The sequence below is a fragment of the Sapajus apella genome, unplaced genomic scaffold, assembly GCF_009761245.1.
Source record: "Sapajus apella isolate SASKATOON/1434 unplaced genomic scaffold, GSC_monkey_1.0 scaffold71, whole genome shotgun sequence".
In the NCBI taxonomy this organism is placed as follows: domain Eukaryota; kingdom Metazoa; phylum Chordata; class Mammalia; order Primates; family Cebidae; genus Sapajus; species Sapajus apella.
Genome location: NW_022437011.1, coordinates 257,119 through 279,345, shown reverse-complemented (window position 1 = coordinate 279,345; position 22,227 = coordinate 257,119). Strand labels below are relative to the sequence as shown.

Here is a 22,227-nt window from a genome sequence, read left to right as displayed (position 1 = left end):
AATCGCTTGAACCTGGGAGGCGGACGTTGCAGTGAGTCGAGACTGCACCATTGCACTCCAGCCTGGGCAACAGAGTGAGACTGTCTCAAAAGAAAAACAAATGGCCTTCTGTATAACATTTCGTATGAGCTTATATTAATTTTTGCTCTAGGGCTAATATGGATCCTTGAGAGGCCTATGGGCAGTAAGCTGACCCAAGTTTCTGATGTTTCCTGAAATAGCTTAGCTAACACCTGTTTTAGAGTTTGGTTACCCCTTTCTACTATTCTGGAGGATTGAGGCCTCCATGCTGAATATAAATAGTATTTGATTCCAAGAGCCTTTGAAACCGCTCAAGTTATTTGAGAGATAAAGGACAGGCCATTATCACTTTGGAGGCTCTGAGGTAACCCAAACCAGGGGATTATTTCTTTTACGAGAAACTTTATAACCTCATTAGCCTTCGGTGTTCTGGTAGGATAAGCTTTGACCCAACCAGTAAAGGTATCCACTAGTACTAACAAAAACTCGTGTCCTCTGCAAGCTGGCATTTAGGTGAAGTGTAACTGCCAGTCTTCCCTGGATAAGTTCCTCTCCTCTGCACTGGCTCTATTAGAGGAGGCATTTTGTTTCCTGGGTTGTTATGTGCACGTAGTGAGCAGGCTTGGCAGGCTTGCTTAGCCACTGAACTTAGCCCCAGTAAAGAGCTTGTTTACCATGAGCAGAGAGTTGCATCCCTCCCAACACGGAAAGAGTCACACAGGGCTTTTATAACTTCCCACCAGGCTGTCTGAGAGATATATTTTTGACCCCATATCCCACTAGGATCCTTCTTTTTGTCCCCTTTGTTTCTTTATTAAATGTTCTTACTAACCTGTTTTCCCCTGAAGGCTTTGGATCAGGTAAGATGGGGGAATTCCAGGGAGAATTACAGAGTTTTAAGAGCCCATGGGTAAGTGACACGTCAACTATGGGTGCTAGGTCCTTTCGTGCTTCCTGCTTAACTGGGTATTATTTTTGACTGGGAAAATAGCTGGGGTCTTCAAGCTGTATTTTGTCTGGCACTGCTGTTTTAGCCTTCCCCAGTTTTCTAGTATACCATGCCAGTGGGTTAACCTGTTTATTAATGTGGTTTTGGACATTGTCTGTATTTTTGACTATTAGCAATTTCATTAGGTGATGCTTAAATTATAGTAGTGCCCTTATTTTAACCGTAGTATCTCTTCCCAAAAGGGGGATTGGGTAGCTTGATACTACTAGGAAGGAATTCCTGTTAGAAGATTTGTTTCGAAAATTGACAAATCAAAGGAGGAGTGAAAAATCTGGTTTGTGGCTTCCTTTCCTTTCCCATAACACTTGTGGACTGGGAGGAAAGCTTCTCTGCATAAGCAGTAAGAATAGAATAATTTGCCCCTGTATGGAAAAGAATCTGAATTTGAGTGCTCATGACATCCAGAGTTACTAGGGGCTCTTCTGCAGTAATTACAATCTTCCTGGACAGGGGCAGTGAGAAAGACCCCGGGCCACTTCAGTCTTCATCTGATTCCTCCTTTCACACTGCTAGGTGTGTTTTGCCTAACCCAGCCCCTCAGTGGGAGCAGGGGCAGTCAATTCTCCAGTACCTGGGGTCACGACTGGTGTTTTGCATTGATGGCAGGAGACTGGAGAGGGCTTAGTGCATTCCTTTGCCCAATGCTCACTTTTCTTGCATTTGAAGCAAGACTTGCCTTTGCTGGCATTATCTTTATGACCCTTCGGGTTTCCCTTAGATGCTCTTTGGGCATTCAGTGCATCACCAATGATGGCTGCCATAATTTCCACTTGCTGCGTTTCTTTACTCTGTACCCTCTTTCCTTCTTCCAGGTCATGATTGCTATACACCATAAAGACAGTATCAAGAATCTGATTTTGATTAGTTTGTGGTCCCAGCTGTAGCTTTTGGAGTTTATACCTAATGTCTGGGGCCGATTGGCTAATGAAATGCTGTGCCATTAATATTTTGCCCTCGGGAGAGGAAGGGTCCAGATTAGTACATCTTTAAAGGCTTGCTCCAGCCTACCATAATGCATGGCTGGATTTTCCTCCTTGCCTTGTGTAACCTCCCTTACTTTATTGTAATTTACTGCCTTAGTTATTCCCTTTCTCATTCCTCTAAATACAGCCTCAAGAAATTTAGCCCGGTGATTCATTCCCATGGGGGCGCTATATTCCCAATTAGGATCATAGTGGGAACTGTGTCTGGGCCTTGGTAATTGCCCTGAGGGTTTTGGGCAGATAATTCATCCACTTCCCTGATGGCAGCCTCAAAGATTTGTTCCTTTTCTGAAGGAGTGCCAACAGGTTGCTAAAATGAATTGACCATCTCTCCATGAGAGATCAAAGGCTAAGGTCAAAGTTTGGAATCCATCTGCAAATTTCCTAGGATTCTTGGAATAGCTTCCTAGCTTTTCCTTACATTGTTACATATTAGTTATAGAGAAGGGGGCCTGCACTAGGACTGGCTCCTCAGCTCCTGCTACTTCCCTAAGATGTAACAGGGCTGGAAAGAGTTGAATATGGGGACTTAGTAGGGTCTCTGGTGTTTGCTCCTGGGTTTTAGCCTCAGGAGCACTTGGCAAGAGGCCATATGAGGGTGGTTGCTGTTCACCCTGAGAGACAGGTGGCCCTTTTAAGAGGGGGTCATCTAAAATATGTAGTTTTCCCTTAGAACTTTCCTTTGCGAGGTGGGTTCTGAGTGTTTTGCAGAGTGTTAGGTTTTGGTATAGGGTCATGAACATCTGTATGTACAAGATTCCTGACCATATGCCCTGCCTCTTGCAAAATAAGTCTAATTGCAGGATGGTGTCAGAATTGAGGATACCATTGATTACCCATTTTTTCCCAGTCTGGGCAGCTCATTATGGAGCCAGAAAGCACTGCGGAAAAAAAATTATATGTTTTCTCCTTAGATTGTCAGGATCAAATTGATTCCGATGGTGGAGGATGTAGCCAAACGGGAATCAGGTGGAGAGTTGCCCATAGTGGTCTGGGAAAGAGGAGAGGACTTTGAAAAGTGGAGGGCTCAACAGTGACCCAAAGCTTACTCAGGGCATACACCTGGAAAAATTCTGGGCCCAGACTCGGGTCCCTGGGAGCATCCCCCGATTAGGGCCCTGACTTAGTGTGTCAGACGTCTCTGACATTAGATGGGTGCCAGCACTGCTTTGGAATGGTTCCCTCCACCACTGAAGACCTACTATAAACTTTCCTTAGGGTTTTCCCATTCTACTTAAAGCAACCCTTTAACTCTCTCAATTTAGGAAATGACAGACTCCCTTTCATGGATCCCCCCCTCCACTCCTCATGCACCACACAGACCATCTATGACACGCCTGGACTCTCTGAGTCATATAACATTTTTGCATAGCTAGGAGGGTTTTTTGTCCTTAGCCAGTTGAGTCGGGGAAGGGAAGGGAAGAATTTAGCATAAGAAGGTTTATGTCACCTGAATTATGTGTGAGTTTGCTCTGAATGAGCTGCTGCTGCCAACTGAGACATATGTAAGCATCAGGGACAATAATCAGGAAGGATAGAAAAGAATCTTTCTCCCTTCAGGGCAGGGCAATCATTCCTGTTTACTAGTTGGCTTCAGAGAACACTGGAGAGTGTTGCTGGCCAGTTCCCCTCAATTACTAAGGAACTAGTAGAAAACGACCACTGAAAGACTGAAAAAGCAAAAAAGGAAAAGAATTCGGGGGAAAAAAAAAGGAATAGGACTCAGAAAAACGAAAACAAGAAAAAAGACTCAGGCCCCTCATCCTAACCAGGCGGTGGCGGTCAAGTGCTTTCACATGGTAGCCTTTCAGTTTCACCAGAGTCGCCCAGGCCAGAAACTTGCAGCTTCCTGTGCTTAGGCTCTGTCCACCCGGGATTCCGTGCTGGAAAGGCAAAGAGCGAGGGAGAGAAAGATTCCCCTGTATTAAAAGGAAAAAAGAGAAAAATAAATCCCAAGCGTTGGGCCTACCGTCTCTCCTGGCTGGCTTGCCAAAATGTTACCAGTAGAGGGTTTTGACTGAAAGTTGTCTAGGTTCTTGGAGTTTTTGAACAAAGAATTGGACAAAACACACAGCAAAACAAGGCAAGAATTGAGCAATGAAAGAACAAAAGCAAGGATTTATTGAAGATGAAAGTACACTCCACAGTGTGGGAGCAGGACAAGCAGCAGCTCAAGGGCCGGGATACAAAATCTTCTTGGGTCCAAATACCCGCTAGAGCCTTCCCATTGGCCACTTGGTGCTCATCTCATGTAAATGAAGTGGTGGCCCTCAATCAGAGGCTGATGTGAAGTCACAAAGGTCACGCTCCCATGCAAACATCTGATTGGTTGTGGAATGCAACCAATCGGGCTGAAGTTAGAAAGTTGCAGTTCTATGCAATTTTAACATAGAAATTAAAATTTAGCATAGAAATTGAAATGTACTTTCAATTTCCGAATTGCTGCGCAGAAAAAGTGGGGGTTTGCAACAAGAGTATCCTCTGTTCCTTTTGTTACTTATGTGTGGAGATTTAGGGTTTTCCTTTCAATTTTGTTCTAGGAAGTCAGAGTGAAATGGCCTTAGTTTCTCTGCCTCCAGACCTGTTCTCCTACCTCAACTGGGCTAGATGAAAGGGAAGAGTTGATCAGAATGGGAGAATCATTAGGTAAAGTGTGGAGCTTGGTTAATAATAGTCTACCAATGTCATGCTCTCAGCTTTTTAAAAAAAAAATTAATTTTTTATTCTTTTGCAACCTCCTTGTCGCTGGCAGTTGAAGGGGCCCCGGCACGTGAGCACAAGCTCTGTGCCTGCAGCCTGAACCCTGGGCAGGCCACGGGGAGCCTTACTCAACGATAGAGGAACGAAGAGAGCTTTGTACTATTTTTGCAACTTTTCCGTAAAACTAAAATTAATTTAAAAATAAAAAGTTTACTTAAAAAAGATGATCAGTTGAGTTTTAAATTCTACACATGCATTCATGTACTCAACAGATTGTCTATTATGTGTCAGGCACTGGGTATAAATGAGTGCCTAAGAGTCATGATCCCACCCCTTGTGGAGTTCACAATTTAGTGGTAAGTTGGCGGTACCGGTAACAACAGCCCTGTTATTTTCTAAAAGCAAATCTCCAACTCGTGTAGTAACCTGACAAAATCTTGGCTGATGGCGTGTCTAAAAAGAAGCCTTGCTCTATCCTTTCCTAGCTGTGTGACCTTGACAGAGCTATCCTCCCTGTGTATCAGTTTTCTCAGTGTTAAAATTGGGGAAGAAGAAAAAAGCATTCCCTCTTGAATCCTTAGCATGCGTTCAAGCACTTACTGTTAGTTTTTATAACGGTTATAATTAATAAAAACACACAACTATGGGGAAGCGTAACATGGCAGAGAGCGTGACATTTTTGTCAAGAAGGACTTGTGAGTGAAAACATACAATCCGCGGTTTCCCCAAAGGTCCTTCGGGAAGTGACGGTCCAGGCAGGAGTTCAGAAGCCACAGCGCCGCTCCATCACCCGCCCGGCCCCGCCTCTCCCAGGGGCTCGGCTCCGCCCCCCCCCGCACTCCGCTCGGCCCCTCCTCGCGCCACGGCCTCGCCCCTCCCGCGCGTGCAGCTCCGCTTCGTCCGCTTCGTCCTCGTGACCCGCACCACCCTCGCGCTAAGCTCCACTGGGCTCCAGCCGCACTCAGCTCGGTCGCACTCAGCTCCGCCCCCTTTCTCCTCCAGCTCCGCCTACGCCCTGCAGAGGGCAGGCCTTGACACGTACGTTGGAGAGACAGGTTCCAATGAAAAGAGCGAGGGGGCGCAGCCGAAGTCTCTAGCGCGGGCGGGGCGAGGCGGGGCGAAATTGCCAGTGTCTGGACTCAGCTTTGCATAACGATACATAGCTTTGTGTAACCAATGCAGGAAGGCATTTAAAGGCTTAAAGGCGCCTCTGCCGCCGCAGACCTTGCAGTTAACTCGGCCCGGACCCACCCTTCTCAATGCAATCCCTGATGCAGGCTCCGCTCCTGATCGCCCTGGGCTTGTTTCTCGCGGCCCCTGCACAAGCCCACCCGAAAAAGGTGAGTGCACTCTGCTTTAAGAGGCTGTTTGCAGCTTCCTGGCCCAGATACGGGTGTGAGGGTCTGGGTGAGATATGGGGGTAGCCACTCTGTTCTCTAGAGTTAGTTCTTTCCAGTAGAGCCTCCCAAAGTAACTAGTTGTGGGATTCAGTCTGTACAGTGAGGGTGGCCTCTGAGGACTTGTTCTGCTCCAGGCCCTTTTTGGAGAGATTAATCTCACGTCTGCATTCTCCCGCCTTCTCTCCAAGCGACGACGGTGTGAAAATGCAGAGAGCCTTAAAACTAAGGCACTGTTCACAGAGATTCAGTCCTGTTACCCTGCTCCTGACCCCGACCCCCACTCCTGATGTCCCCATGATAAGGCCTGCTGCCTCATCTCTTCCTCTACTCGAATGCCCTGAACTCTTCCTGAGAGATGGGAGGGTTTGAGAGCTTCTCCAGGCCAGAGGATCCAGGTTTGCCCATCTGGTGACAACTACCGAGGGCTGTGACTCCGCTGCCTGTAGTTGTGAGCCACTGAGACAGCAGTCCCCCTACCCTGTAAGCTTCCTCCTTCACTTCTGATTCACACCGTGCTGCAGATCCCTGGGACAGGGAAGTTCTGTAATCCCTAGACCTGAAAAAGCCTAGTTCCTGGCTTATTTCAACTAGCTCAATGTCTTCCAGATTTAGTCTATGTTGTTGCAAATGACAAGATTTCCCCCCTTTTAAAGGCTGAAATAGTATTCTGTTGTGTATACCACATTTTCTTTACGCATTCAATTTGACGGCTAATTTCTTTATCCAACAAGTGTCTGTTAATGGACACTTACTTCCATTTCTTAGCTATTGTGAGTAATGCTGCAATGAATACGGGAGTGCAGATATCCCTTAGAAATATTGATTTCAGTTCCTTTGGATATAAACCCAGAAGTGGGATTACTGGTTCACATGGTAGTTCTGTTTTATTATCTCACTTATATGTAGAGTCTAACCAAGTTGAACTTACAGAAGTTGAGAGTAAAGGTGGGGTCTCACTCTGTCACCCAGGCTGGAGTGCAGTGGGGCAATCATAGCTCACTGCCACCTTGAACTCCTGGGCTCGAGCAATCCTCCCACCTCAGCCTCCTGAGTAGCTGGGACTACAGGTGTGGGCCACTGAGTTCTGCTAAGGAATAGGCTTTGAGATTTATTTTATGCCAGGGTGACTATAGTCAGTAATGTATTATACGCAGAAGCTCCTTAATTTTTCTTGAGGTTATGTTCCGATAAACCCATTGTAAGTTGAAAATACCATTAAATTGAAAATGCTTCTAATACAACTAACCTGAGTATTATAGCTTAGGCTAGCCTACCTAAACATGCTCAGAACAATTACATTAGTCTACAGTTGGGCAACATCATCAAACACAAAGCCCATCTCATAATAAAGTGTTGGATATCTTATGTAATTTATTGAAGACTGTACTGAAAGTGAAAAACAGTATGGATACTCAAAGTACAGTTCTACTGAATATTTATCACTTAGGTTCTATTGTATAGTTGAAAAATTGTAGGCTGGGCATGGTGGCTCAAGCCTGTAATCTCAGCACTTTGGGAGGCCGAGGTGGGCAGATTGCCTGAGGTCAGGAGTTTGAGACCAGCCTGGCCAACATGGTGAAACCCTGTCTCTACTAAAAATACAAAAATTAGCCGGACATGGTGGCCCATGCCTGTAATCCCAGCTCGGGAGATTGAGGCAGGAGAAGTACTTGAACCAGGGAGGTGGAGGTTGCAGTGAGCTGAGATCGCGCCACTGCACTCCAGCCTGGGTGGCAGAGAGAGACTCCGTCTCAAAAAAAAAAAAAAAAAAAAAAAGAGAGAGAGAGAAAAGAAAAGTTGTATGTCAAACCTTTGTAAGTTGAGAACTCTGTGCATTTCAAAACAACTAAGAGAATACATTTCACATTGTACCTCATAAATGTATACAACTATGGTTTGTCAGTTTGAAAAAAAAAAGCAAGACCAGGTGCAGTGGTGCACACCTGTAATCCCAACACTTTGGGAGGCTGAGGTGGGCAGATTGCTTGAGCTCAGGAGTTCAAGACCAGCCTAGGCAACATGGCGAAACCCTGTCTGCAAAAAATACAAAAATTAGCTGGGCTGAGGTGCAGAGATCGCTTGAGCCTGGGAGGTCATGAGTGCAGCTGAGATTGTATCACTGCATTTCAGTCTGGGTGACAGAGTGAGACCCTGTCTCACAAAAAAACCTCCAAAACAAAAACCCAATTCCATTGCCTCTTGGCTGCTAGCAGTGGGCAAGCCATCAGACATTTCTGGTAGCAAAGGGATAGGTCCACCCTAGATCCCCTCCCTTCTACCACCTTGCTAATGTTTGTCTGACAGTGAGCAACAGTGCAGTGTAGAGGAAAGTGGGTGGTACTGAAAGCAGGGAGGCTTGGCTTCTGATCCTTCCCCTGTGTTAATCCATGGATTCTCTGAGTCTTGGTCTCCTCATCTGTGATGTGATGGTGCCAACCTGCATCTTGTCTTGGAGAATTGCCAGTGAAGGGAAATACATTCATTGATGGAAAAGTTCTAAAATCGGAAACAAATAAAGCCCTATAACTCTATAGGCTTGGCCTCACTCTGCCCCTGAGGCAGAAAGTCTATTTTGCTTGTCGAATGAAGGAACGTGGACCTTTTGATTTCATTTGACTGGAGAATTTATACCTTGCTCCTGAATGTTGACTGCGAATGTTTCTCTTGGCTCCAGGGCTGGCCACTTCATAGCAGAGTCTGGCTAGAGGCTGCTAGCTTACCCTACAAACTTGTTCTCCTATATGCTGTGGGTATGGATGCCATCTCAAACTAGAAGGTCTTAGATTGGCAGTTTTGAAGAGGCCCTGAGACACTATAAAGGTCACTCAAAATCACACAGCATCTACATCTTCTCAGGGCTCATGTGGTTCAGAGCCCTGACCTTAAATCCCTGGGCCAGATAAAGTCTGGGGGGTGGCAGTGAGTGTTTGAACAACAGGAAACCTGAATTTCTGTTCCTCTTCTAGCATAGCTGACCTTGTGACTCCAGGCTGTGAGGAGTATTAGACAGGGGAGGATATCTAACCCCATGCTAATCATATAGTAGGTGCTTAATAGACTCCGTGGTGCTGGATAGTGGCTGTCATTTGTTGTACACATACTATGTGGTATGTACTGAGCTATGTGCTTTTTTCCTAAAAAATGTTCTTTGGAGTAATTTTAGGTTTATAGAAAAGTTGCAGCAAGGCGTGATGACCCACGCCTATAATCCGGCACTGTGGGAGGCAGAGGCAGGCAAATCACTTGAGGCCAGGAGTTCAAGACCAACCTGACCAACATGGTGTAACCCTGTCTGTATGAAAAATACAAAAATTAGCCAAATATGGTGGCGTACACCTGTGATCCCAGCTACTTGGGAGGCCGAGGCAGGAGAATCACTTGAACCCAGGAGGCAGAGGTTGCAGTGAACCGAGATCTCGCCGCTACACTCTAGCCTAGGTGACAGAGTGAGACTCCGCCTCAAGAAAAAAAAAGCTTCAGAGATAATATAGAGTTTCCATATACTCCTGACTCAGTTTCCCCTGTTAGGATCTTATATTATCATTGTACATATCTCAGAACTAAGAAAACAACATTAGTACATTACTGTTAACTGAATTCTAGTCTGTATTTGGGTTTCACCAGTTTTCCCATTGATGTCCTCTTTCTGAGCCAGGGTCCAATCCAGGGCACTGCATAGCCATTGTTGTCATGACACATGTTGTTGTGTCCCCACTCTCCTCTGGCCTGCGACAGCTTCTTAGTCTTTCCTTGTTTACCTCGAGGAGTTGTGCCCTGTGCTTTCTGTATACAAACATCATGCCCTCACAATAGCTCTGTGAGAAGATATCATTATGTCCACGTAGTAGATGAGGAAATTTTGAACCTCTAGGGGGTTAACTTACCCGTGGTCTCAGCCAACAAGCCTGGCTGAGCTGGGATTTTAATTCATACCTGTAGTGCCCATATCTCTGCCCCCAGAGCTGTGCCTTTCCCCTCTGCCTTGTGCTGCCCCTTCCCACTTGTTGACTTAGGCTGGGATGGCCGATATCTGGTGCCTGGCCTGGTCTTGGTAGGGATTGCTAATCCATTACATCTGCCTTCCCCGATGATCCTGGATTCAGCAGCAAAATTTGTCACCATAGAGACAGCTGGCCGGACGTTACCCCCAGGAAGCCATCTTGTTACGTCTGCCCCAGGGCCTGGGGAATGCGGAGCTTGGAAGAGGGGAGGGAATTCTTCTCCAGTAGGCACTCTGGATACCCTGCCCCCACCCCCAGCCCGGAATCAATCCTCGGTGTGGATCAGGCTGCCTTAGAATCTGTGAAAGCATCCCCACCCAGAAAATGCCTAGTCCTGCTCCTACGTAGCCCTCCAGCCCGACTCTTAATTCCAGGTATTCTTTCCCTTGACCGTTTTCAGTCTGTTCACACGCACAAATCACAGTGTAGTACTGTTCTTCAGTGGGGTTCCACTGCACCTGTAGTTAACGCAACCTCCTGAGTATGGCTTGTGGGGACCTACATTAAATGACCCTGCCGCCCCTCCAGCCTCATCTGGGTCCCTCGTCCATGACGTTTAGCCCATGGCCTTCCCCCAGTGCCTACAGCAGTCAAGCTTCTTTGAACCTCAGGGTTCCCTTGGCCTGGAACATTCTTTCTGCACTTACATGTCTGACTTCTCATCCTGTAAGAGTCCAGCTTATGTATCACTTCCCCACCACCCTATGTAAGTGAGTCTTTTGTTGCTGTCAACGTTACATTCTGCACATTTCCTTGTGCACTCACAAGTCATAGCGAGTGATACTTATTTGCATTAGACGGTAAGCTACTGAAGGCAGGGCAGGAGCCATGTCTGATTGTTTACCACTCTTGCCACAGCGCTTAGCCCAAGGCCTGTCATCGTTGCTCCACAAATATTTGTGGAATGAATGTTGAAGGAAACATTTATTGGCAACTGCCCTGTCCTGCCTTTCTTAGTCATGACATGAGCTTTCATTCCAAGGGGTAGGAACTCATTCCTAAAAGCTTGGGTAAAGGGGAAGTTTATCACAGAACTACATGACATCTTATGGCACTGCCGGCAGGAAGCGGAGGCTAGGATGCTAATGGCTCCCACTGAGTGAGCCGGCTCTTGAGTTGTGTCTGGCATTGGGTTATGAACTTTATATACACGCTCTCGCCCTTGCAACATCCTGGAGAGGAAGGTAGACATGCCTCCAGTTAAAAGATGTGGAAATGGAGACTCCAAAGGGGAAACTGACCGGTAAAATCACATAGTGTGGCAGAGCTATGATTTCCACCCAGGGTTGTTTGGCTAAACTCGTCCTTCACCCACGTCTCTCCAAAGCCATACCCTTCACTGCTACTCCGTGCTGCTTTTACAGACAGGGAAGTGGGACTTCACCTGTTCCCTTTTCCACAGACCAGCAGAGCCCTTAGTTCTTATCCTTCATTAGCTTCCACTTGGTCATGGGTCACAGATCTAGATGGTCTGGCCTCAACCCAAAATTGAGGATCCAGTGACAGCACAAAGCCCCCATATCCCCAGCCTTTTATACCTTAATTCCAAAATTGGGCAGAGAGAATCCATCAGCTTAGCTGAGGTTAGGTGATCCTGCTGGGTCCAGTCAGTGATGGGAGTGTTGAAGGTGGGGGTCCGCTTGGGGGTGTGGGACTGGCAGGTTTTCTCTCTGAGGCAGGGTGTGGATGGAGGGCGTGCCAACAGTCTCTCATAGGTGGCCTCTAGGGGGCTGGGAGAGGTGAGAGTGGGTGGGCAGAGAGTCTGCATGGTGGGGGAAGTGTTCAAGATTGTCAGACAGGGTCCTGTTGGAGTGGGAAGTGGCGGTCACATACAGTCACATGCAGATGTAATGGTGGCAGAATCAGGAGACCTGGGGGATGTGGAGGAAGAACAGAAAGAACAGCTCAGCAGCGTGGTGGTGGTTGACCCAACTGGGCACGTGGCATGAGAGGTGGGATGGGAAGAAGAAACCACTGGTTAGGACTGGGGAAGTCCATTCACTGGGGAAGTCCATTCACTGGGGATTATTCATCAGCAAGTGATCCACTGGGGATCTTTTCATGGGTGTCCTATTCCTTCCTGAGTTAATCACCTTCCCCCTTGAGAGTGGAATTTCAGATGCTGTTATCTGTGTTCTGTATTTCCCATTATTCCTGGCTCTGCGTTGGGTGTGGGGTGTGACATGAACAAGGTCCTGGGTGTGGGCTGCAGAGGTGAATCCTCCAGGAGGCTGCCCTCTGCTGGGATCCCAAGGCTGGCTGGAGAGGAGCAGGCAGCAGGGAGGTGGGAAAGCAGAGAAGGCGCCCACCAAAGGCCAATTAGGTCAGTCTCCTGTTTTGAAGTTCCAGGTCTGTCATATTCTGCCTTATAGTTTACAATACACTTTTGTGAGATAATGTCTTTTGAGTCTTTTAGTTTAGTCTTGTCTATAAAATGAGCAGGGCAAGTGTTATCCCAGGTTCATAGGTGTGGAGCCTCATAGATGACGCTCAAAGACAGAGGTGCCTCACCCAAGGTCACACTGCCAGGAGCTCGTTTTTCCTACGATCTGTGATAGTTTCTTTTGTTAACCTTTTTCTTCTCCTCCTTCCTTGCTGCCTGATTGTCCCTGGTCCTTCCAGCTGCGTAAGTTTTCCTGGGACAACTGTGATGAAGGGAAGGACCCTGCGGTGATCAGAAGCCTGACTGTGGAGCCTGACCCCATCATCATTCCTGGGAATGTAACCCTCAGTGTCGTGGGCAGCACTAGTGTCCCCCTGAGTTCTCCTTTGAAGGTGAGCCTGGGGGTGGGTGGGGAAGGGGAGGTGCCAGAGGCTGGCTAGCAGGGGCACTGGGGCACATATGCTGGGGGAACTGTGAAGAATGTCGGAATCCTGGATTTCCAGAATAGTATAGGACGTGTAGATTCAAATACTCGTTCACAGGTTCATGGAATCTCAGGATCATCTGATTGAAAGGAATCTCTGATGTCAGTGCCAGCAACTTCCTGGTAAGGGCAGGAGTGACAGATACCTTGAGCCTGGCAGGAGCGTCCTGGCCTTCTCTGGGCCTGATGGCCAACTGCTGATTATTGTCTGACAGCTCTGGTTGGGCAATTTGGTTTTGTTGTTAATTATAAAATCAATACATCAATTAGCCAGTACTACATAGTCACTTTAGAAAACACAAGCGGTCAAAAAATAAATAAAATAGGCCAGGTGCAGTGGCTCATGCCTGTAATCCCAGCACTTTGGGAGACTGAAGTGGGAAGATCATTTGAGGTCAGGAGTTCAAGACCAGCCTGGCCAACATGATGAAACCCCATCTTTACTGAAAATAGAAAAATTAGCTGGGTGTGGTGGCATGTGCCTGTAATCCCAGCTACTTGGGAGGCTGAGGTGGGAGAATCACTTGAACCCAAGAGGCAGAGGTTGCAGTGAGCCGAGATCGCACCACTGCACTTCAGCCTGGGTGGCAGAGCAAAACTCTGTCTCAAAAATAAATAAATAAACAAATAAAATAAATCACTAGAAATCTCACTACCTAGTGATGGGGATAAGCACTTTTAACATCTTATAGGACATGCTTTGCAACTTTCCTCATACAATTACATGTGTAACATACATACTTATTTTTAATGGATATGTGTGATAATAGGCAGTGCTCATTGTCAATGTCCTCCAGCAACCTAAATCCTAGAGACAGCCAGTGTTTTCTCTTTACATATCCTGTCAGAATCGTTATGTGTTTGTAAATACAGACACACTTATACTCATGGGAGTACATGATATGTGCTATTATACTTGCTTTTTTTTGCACAATACTATATGTTCCATATCACTTTCCAAGGATTAGGTGGCTCTACATAGTCATGTTTTTTACCCAATCATTATTTTATTTTATTATTTTAATTTATTATAATTTTAGAGACAGTGTCTCACTCTGTTGCTCAGGCTGGAGTGCAGTGGTATGATCATGGCTTACTGCAGCCTTGACTTTGTGGGCTTAAGTGATCCTCTTGCCTCAGCCTCCTGAGTAGCTGGGACCACAGGCACATGTCACCATGCTTACCTAATTTTTTTATTTTTTATGGAGATGGAGCCTCCCTATGTTGCCCAGGCTGGTCTGACCAGCCTGGGCAAAAGCAATCCTTCTGCCTCAGACTCCCAAAATGTTGGGATTATAGGTATGAGCCACCCCCCTCAGCCCATCCTATTTTTTTTTTTGCTGTAATAACCACCTTATTATAGTACATCTTTTTATAATTTTCTGATTATCTAGATAGACACTTTCTAGGTCTTTTGATACATACTACCTAAGTGCCTCCCAATGTCTGAACCAACTTGCATCATTCCTAGTGAGCACAGATGTCTATTCGTACGTTTATTTGCCTTTTGTATTTACTTTGGGAATAACCTGTTTGTTTCCATCCATTGACTATTTCAGGGGCCGATGTTTTTATATTTTCTTACAGAATAATGAAGACTTTTCATATATCCATTGCAAAACCATTTATTATGGTCCTTTACTCTCTAGCTAAAATTGCTACCTTTATATGATGTTCCTCCATGCCCTTCAGTCTGTTCCTGATCCAGATCTATTCTGGTACCAGTTTTGTGTTAATCATTTAAAAGAGTACTGATCTGCAATCTGTGTTTCTGTCATTACCCTTAGACCTGGCTTAATCACAGCTCCTACCTTATGGATTTTCCTTGAGCAATACCTGAGTTAGTAAATAATGCACAGGGCCTGGCAGCCAGGACATGCTCAGTACTTGTTAGATCTTGTGAACATTTCAATTAGCATCTGTCTTATCCTGCAGCCTCTTGACCCAGACACAAGTCCTGGATATGCGGCAGCTTTCAGCTCCCCTGCACCTCATACTAAGTCTTTTCCTAGCTGAGTCATTATGTTCCTTTACTGTTCCTCAGGTGGTAGGGGATCAAGCCCTGTACCCTTGGATCTGGGCCAAGGGGTGGAATTATTTCCCATGTATGGACATGGTACTGTTTCTCTGCCAGGACGACACACGTGTGTCGTCCCTCTGCTGAATCTGGAGTGTGGGCTCTCCTGGCAGACCTGCCACTGTGCTCCCTCTCCCGCCATCACTGTGCAACCACTGGCGTTTCTAGGGAGGGCCTGTGTAGCTGACTTGGAAACAAGAAGCTGACAAACCCCCTCTTCTGCCCTCACCATGCTTTTCCTGGCTCCTTCACAGACCACTGAGATGGATTTTACCCCCTACCCTCTTTTTCCATTGTTCTATTACCTGTCATAAATTTGGGCCTAAATAATCTCCTCAGTCTTGACTCACTTGTGCTTAGTAAAAATTGGCCTCGGATCCCCTCTGTTCCTTCTCTTTCCCCAAGATTTTTTTGAGATGGAGTTTCACTGTGTTGTCTAGACTGGAGTATTGTGGTGCAATCTTGGCTCATTGCAACCTCCACCTCCCAGGTTCAAGGGATTCTCCTGTCTCAGCTTCTGGAGTAGCTGGGATTACAGGTATGCACCGCCACGTCCAGCTAATTTTTGTATTTTTAGTAGAGATGAGGTTTCGCCATGTTAGCCAGGCTGGTCTTGAACTCCTGACCTCCCAAAGTTCTGGGATTACAGACATCAGACACCGTGCCTGACTGCCAGTATTTCTGCGCGTGCGTGTGTGTGTGTGTGCGTGTGTGCGTGTGTGTGTATTTAGTTCAGTTCTTTTCTCTTTTTAGGGTATGTGCATATCAACTATTAGATGAAAGCTCTCCTGACCACTTGCTAGGGAGAAGAGATGATGAGGGACAGAGGCTCTCAGGGAAGATTGCAGCTTGCCCCAGGTCCCAATGCGAGTTGTTAGCATGGACAAGGCTGGTGTGTTTATCTTGGGGCTTGGTTCCTGAGCTTTTACTGTCAGGGAGGTAGACTTAGTGCTTGGTGTATTTGCAGGGGAGGGGAGAGGAGTGCTGCAGATTCAGTTCCAGACCTCTCCCCTTGCCCAGCAGACCCGCTTAGGAGAGCTGCCCAGAACTAAGCTCTAGATGAGCCTGGAGCACTCTTGAGGCCGCAGGGCTTCAACCCCTTGTTACACTAAGGCCCAAAGGAGAGTGACTGCCCAAACCCAAGAAAGCAACTGCCATCCTCTCCTTCCCTGACCTCGCTGTAGTGAAATATCTTCAATCAAAAGTCAAATCTGGGATCTGGATAGATTTGACCTTAGCTGTAATTTTTAAAAGTTAAGTGTCCCAGGTTTCCATGGCCATAGGTTAGACTGGGGCCTGCTCAGGAGCTCCCTTTTCTCTTTTGACTTGCTCCATGAGATTTGGCAACGTTAATAACTCCCACTGCCCAGCCTCCCTCAAGTTTCAGCCTGTGGGACTCTGGTTTCCCCATCCTTGAGAATTGTAAATTGTCATTGTATTTATCATATATACTTATTCCAGCCTTTCAGGCCTGATAACTTGGTTCCCCAAGCCCCTGAAGTCACATATGTGCCTGGGCTCATGACTCCGCCCTGCTTCCTTTTCTGAGTCATAGTAGCAAATAGATTGAGAATAAGAAATGAGCCATAATTTGTAATTTCCAAATGGCAGGCGTGGCTGCTGCCTTAGAACCTTCTGTTGACTTCAGTTCAGTACACTTCTTGTGTCGTGCTTGTCCTGTGCTGGGGATAGAAGCAGAGATCAGAGAGGATATATGTCTCAGCAGCAGATAAGGCTAGTGAGAGGAGCAATTTGAATTTGTCCACTCAGAACACAGGATGTGTTGATTTCTTTTTTCTTTCTGGACCTGGAGGAAGGCAGCTAATATCTTGACATCTGGGCATCTGGAAGACTTGAGCCCATGGCCTGGGAACCAGCAGGAGCCCAGCCGGCTCTGAGGATATACGTGCCTATCCAGGGTTTATCTCTTAGAAACGGAGCCCCAAATAAAATGCTAGAATGTCAGAGCTGAAAGGGATCCTAAAAACGTGATTTCCTGCCGTCACACCCACAAGGAATCAGATATTTGAGAAAGCTAATTTCCTATTGCACTTCCCTTAGAGTTTTCCCTTGATACTTTTGGTGGGTGATGGACATGGTTCTAAGGGACACCTCATTTGGCTCTAGAGGCAACTAATACATGGTGACTATTCAGCATATGCCTGGGACAACTGGGACTGTCCACTGTGAAATTCTGGCTACTTCCTCCTGGTCAGCTTCGACCTCCAAAATAGGAGTCATGACAAAATAGGAGTCATGACAGCATGGAGGCGTGAAGTGTATTCTAGATCTTCTCACCCAGCTCTACTCCAGGTACAAGAGTCTTTGTAGCTTTCCCAGCTGAGTCAGGGAGCCCACTACTCCCTGAGGTAGTTGTAGCTGTGATTTTATACCAGTCCCAAGGCGATCTTTCTCTACATTCCTATTGTTCCTAATTCTGTCTTCTGTGGCTGTACAGAGAAAATGTGACCCAAGAACAACCAGTTGGGTTCATTTTGGTAACCAGTTCATCAGTTGGTAGTAACTACCTGAAGTCCTATGCAGAAAAGGATTCTGGGGCCAAGGCTGGGCTCGGAAGGAAAGCCTAGGAAGCAATGCCACGGTTAACCAATTAGCAGTTAGATGACTAGTGCGTTTCAATGCACGTGTTAGAACCAATCAATTGGTAGTGAGTACCTACAGAATTCTAAGACTATGGGCTGAGCATGGTGGCTCACGCCTGTAATCCCAGCACTTTGGGAGGATTGCTAGAGCCCAGGAGCTTGAGCCCAGCTTGGATAACAAAGTGAGACCCTGTCGCTACAAAAAATACAAATTTAGCTGGGTGTGGTGGCATGTGCCTGCCTGTGTTTCCCAACTACATAGGAGGTTGAGGCAGGAGGACCGTCTGAGCTCAGGAGGTTGAGGCTACAGTGAGTGCAATAAGCCATGACAAAAAGAAAAAGAAAAAGAAAAGAAAAGAGAGAGAGAGAAAGAGAAAGAAAGAAAGAAAGAGAAAGAAGAAAGAAAGAAAGAGAGAGAGAGAAAGAAAGAACGAAAAAAAAAAAAAAAAAAAGAAAGAAAAAGAAAGAAAGAAAGAAAGAAAGAAAAGAAAAGAAAAGAAAAGAAAAGAAAGAAATTCGAAGTTTATGTATAGTTTAATGTAGGGAAAAATTTCATGTTTGATTATTAATGCCTGCCACGGGCACAAGTGTGGAGATTCGCTCAAGGTGGTGGCAAAAACATTAAGGGAAACATATTAGAGAGAGTTATAGAATATCGGCTGAAACCCTTTTGGAAGGCCTAGGGGTTTTTTCTATAGTTCTTGGCTGAAGGCAGCCGGAGTCTCTGTCTTTGCAGGAGCCAAAGAGATTAGGGCGCACATACAAAGGAATGTGAGTAGTTTACCTGGCTAGCTCATTAAAAATTCTATGATTAAAATATACTGCTGCTTTTTTGAAGACACAGAAGAGCTGGTATGTTTGCCCTGGAATTTATACTTACAACCTTTTTCAAAACTCCCCCCAATTTTTTTTTTTTTTTTTTTTACCAGATGGATTTACTTTTGGAGAAGGAAGTGGCCGGCCTCTGGATCAAGATTCCATGCACAGACCAGATTGGCAGCTGTACCTTCGAAGACTTCTGTGATGTGCTTGATATGTTATTTCCTACTGGGGAGCCCTGCCCAGAGCCCCTACATACCTATGGGCTTCCTTGCCACTGTCCTTTCAAAGAAGTAAGTACTTAGGAGAGAGCGGTACCCCCACGGCTAAAGAGATGGGTTTTGGGGAGAAGGGTCTTTGTATTCTCCTCTTGTAGGTCCAAATGTCTCTGGATCTGTAATCCAGTGTGACCTATCTGGAATCACTTATCTTTTGGGAGCCTCAGTTATCATCTATGAAGTGGGAGACTTGAACTTAGATGTGATCTTTGGGGCCCTTTATCTATAATAATCTATGCTCCACAGTGCTATGGCAGTCTCCATCTTGTGTGGCCAGTTTGAGAATGGGAAGAGGGGTAGTAGTTCATGTCTACAATCCTAGCAGTGGCTCAGGAGAGAGAGCCCATCAGTAGGCTCCCACTGACTGGCGGTCCTCTGGCTTTCCCACAGGGAACCTACTCACTGCCCCAGAGTGAATTCACTGTGCCTTCCCTGGAGTTGCCCAGTTGGCTCACCACCGGGAACTACCGCATGCAGAGTGTCCTGAGCAGCAGCGAGAGGCGTGTGGGCTGCATCAAGATCGCTGCCTCTCTAAAGGGCCTATAACATGGCATCTGCTCCAGCAGAATGGAGGGGTATGAGGAAGGTTCCTTTTCCTCTGTCTTGTGTTTGCCAAGGCCAAATTCCTACTCTCTGCCCACCTTTAATCCCCTTTCTACAATGAGTCCCCTACCCTAACTGAAAATCATTTTGTGCAACTTAACATTTTAGGCTGGGGGAAGCAGCCCTGACCTAAGGGAGGATAAGTTGGACAGTTCTTGATAGCCCAGGGCATGTAGGCTGACCACGTGACCCATCCCCATTAACATTCTCTCTAAAGAGCCGCATTCAGTCTCGGAATGGGAACCAGCGTGTTTTAGGAGCTGAAGAGACTTTATGACTTTCTCTCTCACTCTTTTTTTTTGTCTCTAAGTTAAAAGCAAAGTGACAGTATTAATGTTTTTGTTCTACTCCAGCCTCTGTTAGAATGAAGGGGTGAAATGAAAGTAGTTGCTCTTAGTCTATTCCTTCCCTAACTTTTGTGACTAATTTTGATTTCCTTTTTAGATTTGCCCAGTTAATACTAGGGTGCAGTGTATCCTGGAGAGGCAGGGTGTGTCGGGGAGGGATCCCTTGGGGGAGATATTAGGAGTGCTCTGTTGTTTACAAACTCAGGTACCCGCAAGGCCTAGCAAGAGACTTAAGTGAGTGACAAGGACGATGAGAAACATGTTGTTTCCATGCTTGATTTCAATTTTTCCTTTTTGATTAAAGATAATACTACAGTGTAAATATTTCTTATACTATACAGAAAGTCACAGCACACGTGCATTGATACAAGGCCGTTGAGGCCTGGTCTTCAGTTGGAAATATAATTAAGGGTGGCAAGGACTGGAGTAGGTGGGAGAGTACATAGCCAGTGTGTGAAGACACCTGCTACCTGGCTATGATCAGTCAGTGCCACATAAGAATGGCATGGGCCCAGTATTGCCAGATAGTTTCAATGTTTGCTCCTAGGGAAGCCAAAAATCCAGATTTGTATATGAAATCTTACCATTTTAAAAGATCGGCAACTAATTATTTTTTTTTAAACGCTGTGCAGTGTGATGTGTCCCAGACGGACATATCAGTGGGGCAGGCTGGCTCATGGTGGCCACCTCGCAACCTCTGATCTCATACCGTGCATACCTTGTCCTTTTTTTTTTTTTTTTTTTTTTTTTTTCTGAGACAGAATTTTACTTAGTCACCAAGGCTGGAGTGCAGTGGCATGATCTCGGCTCACTGAAACCTCCGCCTCCTGGGTTCAAGCAATCCTCCGGGCCTCAGCCTCCCAAGTAGCTGGGATTACAGGTGCCTGCCACCATGCCCAGCTAATTTTTTGTATTTTTAGTAGAAATGGGGTTTCACCCTGTTGGCCAGGCTGATCTCAAACTCCTGACCTCTAGAGATCTGCCCACCTCGGCCTCCCAAAGTGATGGGACTACAGGCGTGAGCCACTGTGCCTGGCCACCTTGTCTTCTTAAGACAACTCCTGTGGCACTGCCTCTCCCTCCACAGGGCCAAAGCAATAGTGTCTGGTCCCAAGGAAAAGTCTCTTCCAGTGCTAGGAGAGGTCTGGGCAGCCTCTTAGATGTGAGCTGCGGGGATCACAAGGCTGCCTACCCCAGTCTTGGAGTCTAGTTGGCTGAATGAGGCAGATGGGAAAGAGTTGGCACCACCAGCAGTTGCTTTTGGAGCAGTGGTCCAAGGAAGAGAGGGTGACCTCAACATCAGACTGCCTGGATTTGTCCACCACCCTGCTAATGCCATGACAACTTCTGAACCACACACCAGCCCTGAGTTCTGGGCTCATTTGAAGCCTGGAATAGCAATAAATCGTTTTAACTTGTTGACAGTTTCTCCTTTGTCTTGGCTGCAGATTTCACTGATCATATCTTGGGATTTCAAAAGCGTGTTTGGGATGGGGCTCTTTTGGTTGCAAGGGTTTGTTGGAATGGTACAGGCGAGCCAAGGCGATTCCAGGGATGGGCCTTCTGCTTCTGTGGCAGGAGCTGCTTGTCATCTCTGGTTCATCGCCATCCAGCTCCCTTGTTTGCTATTTTGCTTTCTATCACCTCATGACCGAGAAGAGTGAAAATCGCCTGGTGACCGTTGAACAGGTCCCAGAGACAAAATCTGATCTGAGGAATTTAGAAGGGAGCAAAGACCACCTGGTGACTATGAAACAGGCCATCAGGGGCAGAGGCAAAATTCCTTATCTGGGGAAAATTAGAAGTAATTAGACTTTCCTATTATCTAAAGCAGGCATTTGGTTCCAGATTTCTTTCCCCTCATAAAAAACTTATAAGTAACTAAAATTTCTACACATCTCTGGAATGCCATGCCGAAACTCACTGCGCAACCATAACGTCCTGCTTTAAGGTCCATAGGTATCCCTAAGGAAAAATCCACCATGGTACGCTCAGTCCTGCCACTGAGGCACGCTGCCACACGCTGCTGCAGCATTCTTCCTTTCTCATACCTTTCCTTTTTCAAACCTATACTGTTGTCGGTTAATTCTTTTTACCAACCGTGAGTTGACCACTTCCCAGTGCCGGGGGTCTGACACTTCCCCTGGCAGTAACCTCCACGGCCGTTTCCCTCTGTTGGATCTTCCAGCCTTGTTCTCAGCAGTTGCTTTTTAGTCCACATTCTTGAATGAATCTCAGTAGCTCAGTGTTAGAAATAAAGCTCAGATAAGGAAAAGTGAGCAGTGAGATAAAGGATTTCTCAGCAAAGCAAATTTACTTCTGCGCAGAAGGGTGCCTCTCATAGGGCTGGTTGCCACAAGAGCACCCCAAACAAAGGACAGTAGAAGCTTTTATTCCTAACGTGACTCCTACCTCTGTGTCCTTTCCCCATTGGCTGGGGTCGGACCATACAATCTAAACTAGACCCGATTGGCTGAACATTTAAACTTTCTTAGATAAGGTGGACACATGATGGGAGA

At 46.3% G+C, this 22,227-nt stretch overlaps 1 protein-coding gene across 1 annotated transcript; it reads left to right on the top strand.

Annotated features, from left to right (window-relative positions):
• Positions 1–5,666: 5,666 nt before the first annotated feature.
• On the top strand, positions 5,667–20,455 carry GM2A (GM2 ganglioside activator). The gene is made up of 4 exons (XM_032250155.1): positions 5,667–6,053; positions 12,737–12,889; positions 18,591–18,773; positions 19,149–20,455. Exons 1-4 carry the CDS (start codon positions 5,973–5,975, stop codon positions 19,302–19,304), a joined length of 573 nt encoding a protein of 190 aa, XP_032106046.1. The 5' UTR covers positions 5,667–5,972; the 3' UTR covers positions 19,305–20,455.
• The last annotated feature ends 1,772 nt before the right edge of the window (positions 20,456–22,227 follow it).

Coding starts and splice junctions, on each gene's coding strand:
- GM2A (XM_032250155.1), top strand. CDS start 5,973: ATGCAATCCCTGATGCAGGCTCCGCTCCTGATCGCCCTGGGCTTGTTT. Junction 6,054..12,736: donor CACAAGCCCACCCGAAAAAG/GTGAGTGCACTC, acceptor TGGTCCTTCCAG/CTGCGTAAGTTTTCCTGGGA. Junction 18,774..19,148: donor GCCACTGTCCTTTCAAAGAA/GTAAGTACTTAG, acceptor GCTTTCCCACAG/GGAACCTACTCACTGCCCCA.